The sequence below is a fragment of the Micropterus dolomieu genome, linkage group LG06 (genome assembly GCF_021292245.1).
Source record: "Micropterus dolomieu isolate WLL.071019.BEF.003 ecotype Adirondacks linkage group LG06, ASM2129224v1, whole genome shotgun sequence".
Classification (NCBI taxonomy): domain Eukaryota; kingdom Metazoa; phylum Chordata; class Actinopteri; order Centrarchiformes; family Centrarchidae; genus Micropterus; species Micropterus dolomieu.
Window position 1 is genome coordinate 30,186,191 of NC_060155.1, and position 2,523 is coordinate 30,188,713.

The 2,523-nt window shown below is 59.7% G+C and overlaps 1 protein-coding gene across 4 annotated transcripts in view; it reads left to right on the top strand.

The window, feature by feature from the left end:
• fastk (Fas-activated serine/threonine kinase) overlaps positions 1-2,523 on the top strand; it is a 9,557-nt gene that overhangs the window by 1,337 nt on the left and 5,697 nt on the right. For 3 of the 4 annotated variants that reach the window (XR_006825344.1, XM_046051181.1, XM_046051182.1), the window contains exons 2-4: positions 294-1,137; positions 1,226-1,559; positions 1,739-1,926. Coding sequence is in view for 3 of the 4 variants with exons in the window: in XM_046051181.1 (XP_045907137.1) it covers positions 336-1,137; positions 1,226-1,559; positions 1,739-1,926 (1,324 nt within the window). In the remaining variant the exon portion in view is untranslated. The remainder of the gene's footprint in view (positions 1-293; positions 1,138-1,225; positions 1,560-1,738; positions 1,927-2,523) is intronic. The other variant, XM_046051183.1, reaches the window with a different exon arrangement.

Below are 2,523 nucleotides of genomic sequence, written 5' to 3' on the forward strand. Positions count from 1 at the left end.
GGGGGAGGGTGCGTGCGTGTGTGTGACGGACAGGTGAGGAGGGAGCGTGCGTGCGTGTGACGGACAGGTGAGGAGGGAGCGTGCGTGCGTGTGTGTGACGGACAGGTGAGGAGGGAGCGTGCGTGTGTGTGACGGACAGGTGAGGAGGGAGCGTGCGTGCGTGTGCGTGACGGACAGGTGAGGAGGGAGCGTGCGTGTGTGTGACGGACAGGTGAGGAGGGAGCGTGCGTGTGCGTGACGGACAGGTGAGGAGGGAGCGTAACTAACTACTTCTTCTCCTCTTCCGGGTGTAGGAGTGCTGACCTGTTGCCTCCAGGCGGCCTGGCTGTTGGACTATGCTGTGTTTGTCCACTGGGTGGCGCCTCCTGAGCCGAGCTCGCCGCCTCCCTCCCTGCCCCCTCCGCCCTGCCGCTCAGACTGTTGCCATGTACGCTGCCCGCCTCTACAGCACTGCGGGGGGAGGAGGAGGGGCAGGAGGTGGGGGTGGGGTTAAACAGGGGCGAAGGGCGGGGCTGGCCGTGCTTGAGGCACCCCACCACCCGGCCCCGCCTCCCCCGACCTACCCGCTGTACCAGGGCCGTCCCGACGCCCATCGAGGAGCTCACTTCCACCACCACTACCACCCCCACCCTCATCCTCACCCCCACCCGCAGACCGCCCACATGGCTCCGCCCCCGCTTCCCCCCCACTACCAGCACCACGGCCACTTTCACACATACGGAGGGGGGCCCCCGTCTGGAGGGGCCACCGTCACCGGCAGCAAGAAGAAGACGTGGAACTTCATCCACGAGAAGATGAGCTACGACACGTTCTTCACAATGAAGCGTCTGATCGAGCGCTCGAGGCGTCCTGACGAGGTGCTGCGCTGGGTCACCCAGAACCCCGCCAAGATCTCCCACAACCACTACCCCGTCGCCTTGCAGAAGATCGGACAACTTCTGCAGGCCACGCCGCCGCCACGATTCAGAGGGGACGCCGCCGACGCAGAGGCTGCAGGAGGAGCAGCAGAGGGTGGGGACGGACGTCAGATCCTGGAGCAGCAGGACTTCCAGACGCTCTGTAACGCCATCGTCAACGACTGCGCCAAGTTCGACAACTTCAGCATCGTCAACTGCCTGTACGCCGTGGCGGCGCTTGGTGAGTCACACAGGAAGCCGCTAGAGATCAGTGATCAGCTGTTAACTTTACCTTCAGGTGTTCTGATGTCTGTGTGGCGTCTCTTCAGGTCTTCCCAGTGACTCTCAGGTGGTTCAGGTGTTGGAGGCGGAGTCTCAGTCCAGGCTGAACCAGTTTAACCAGAAGGACGTGTCCATGGTGTTCAGCTCCAGCATGAAGCTCCACCCGGGCAGCCAGCACCCGCTGACCGAAGCCTGCCTGGCCGGCCTGGAGAAGAACCTGGAGAGAGAGCGGCACCCGCAGACGCTCTTCCTGCTGCTGTCGTACTACAGACTCAAGTGGCGCTCGCTGCAGCCGCAGGAACCTGCCGCTACTGCAGGGGGCGCTAACGCTGCCGCCACTAACAACGCACCTCCAAACCCTGAACAGCTGCTCGCCAACAGGTGAGTGTTCAGAAGTGGCTCTCATGCTGCTCTTAATTATAAAGCAGGGCCTTTTATTCAAGGACAAATCCCTGAACATGTTAAATGAAGGTTCAGTTTTCTAATGAAAGGACACATGAAGATGTTTGTGTGAAACTTTTATAATTAGTTTGATCTCTGTTTCTTCCTCCGTCCTTCAGGAAGATCTTGCGTCTGGTCAAGCACACTCTGGCGAGCGTCAGCGGCGTTCGTGACCAGGAGATGGCGCTGTTGGATGAGATGTTGGCGGCGTGTGCTCGGGAGGCGAGTAACAAGAGTCTGGAGTTGATCTTTAGCTCTCACCTGTTCTACCAGAACAGACAGGAGAGGTTCATCAGCAGCCTGGCAGGTAAAGATCAGGGCTGCTACCTTTTGATGTGCTAATAACAAAGACAGAGAGGTTCATTAGAGCAGTAACCGTGTGACCTGCCTCGTGTTTACCGTACTGACTGCGACCTGCCGCGTGTTTACCGTACTGACTGCGACCTGCCTCGTGTTTACCGTACTGACTGCGACCTGCCGCGTGTTTACCGTACTGACTGCGACCTGCCGCGTGTTTACCGTACTGACTGCGACCTGCCGCGTGTTTACCGTACTGACTGCGACCTGCCGCGTGTTTACCGTACTGACTGCGACCTGCCGCGTGTTTACCGTACTGACTGCGACCTGCCGCGTGTTTACTGTGACCGTGTGACCTGCCTCGTGTTTACTGTACTGCTGTGACCTGCCGCGTTTTGACTGTGACCGTGTGACCTGCCGCGTGTTTACCGTACTGACTGTGTGACATGCCGCATGTTTACCGTACTGACTGCGACCTGCCGCATGTTGACTGTGACCGTGTGACCTGCCGCGTGTTTACCGTACTGACTGTGACCTGCCGTGCGTTTACCATACTGACTGTGTGACCTGCCGCGTGTTGACTGTGACCGTGTGACCTGCCGCGTGT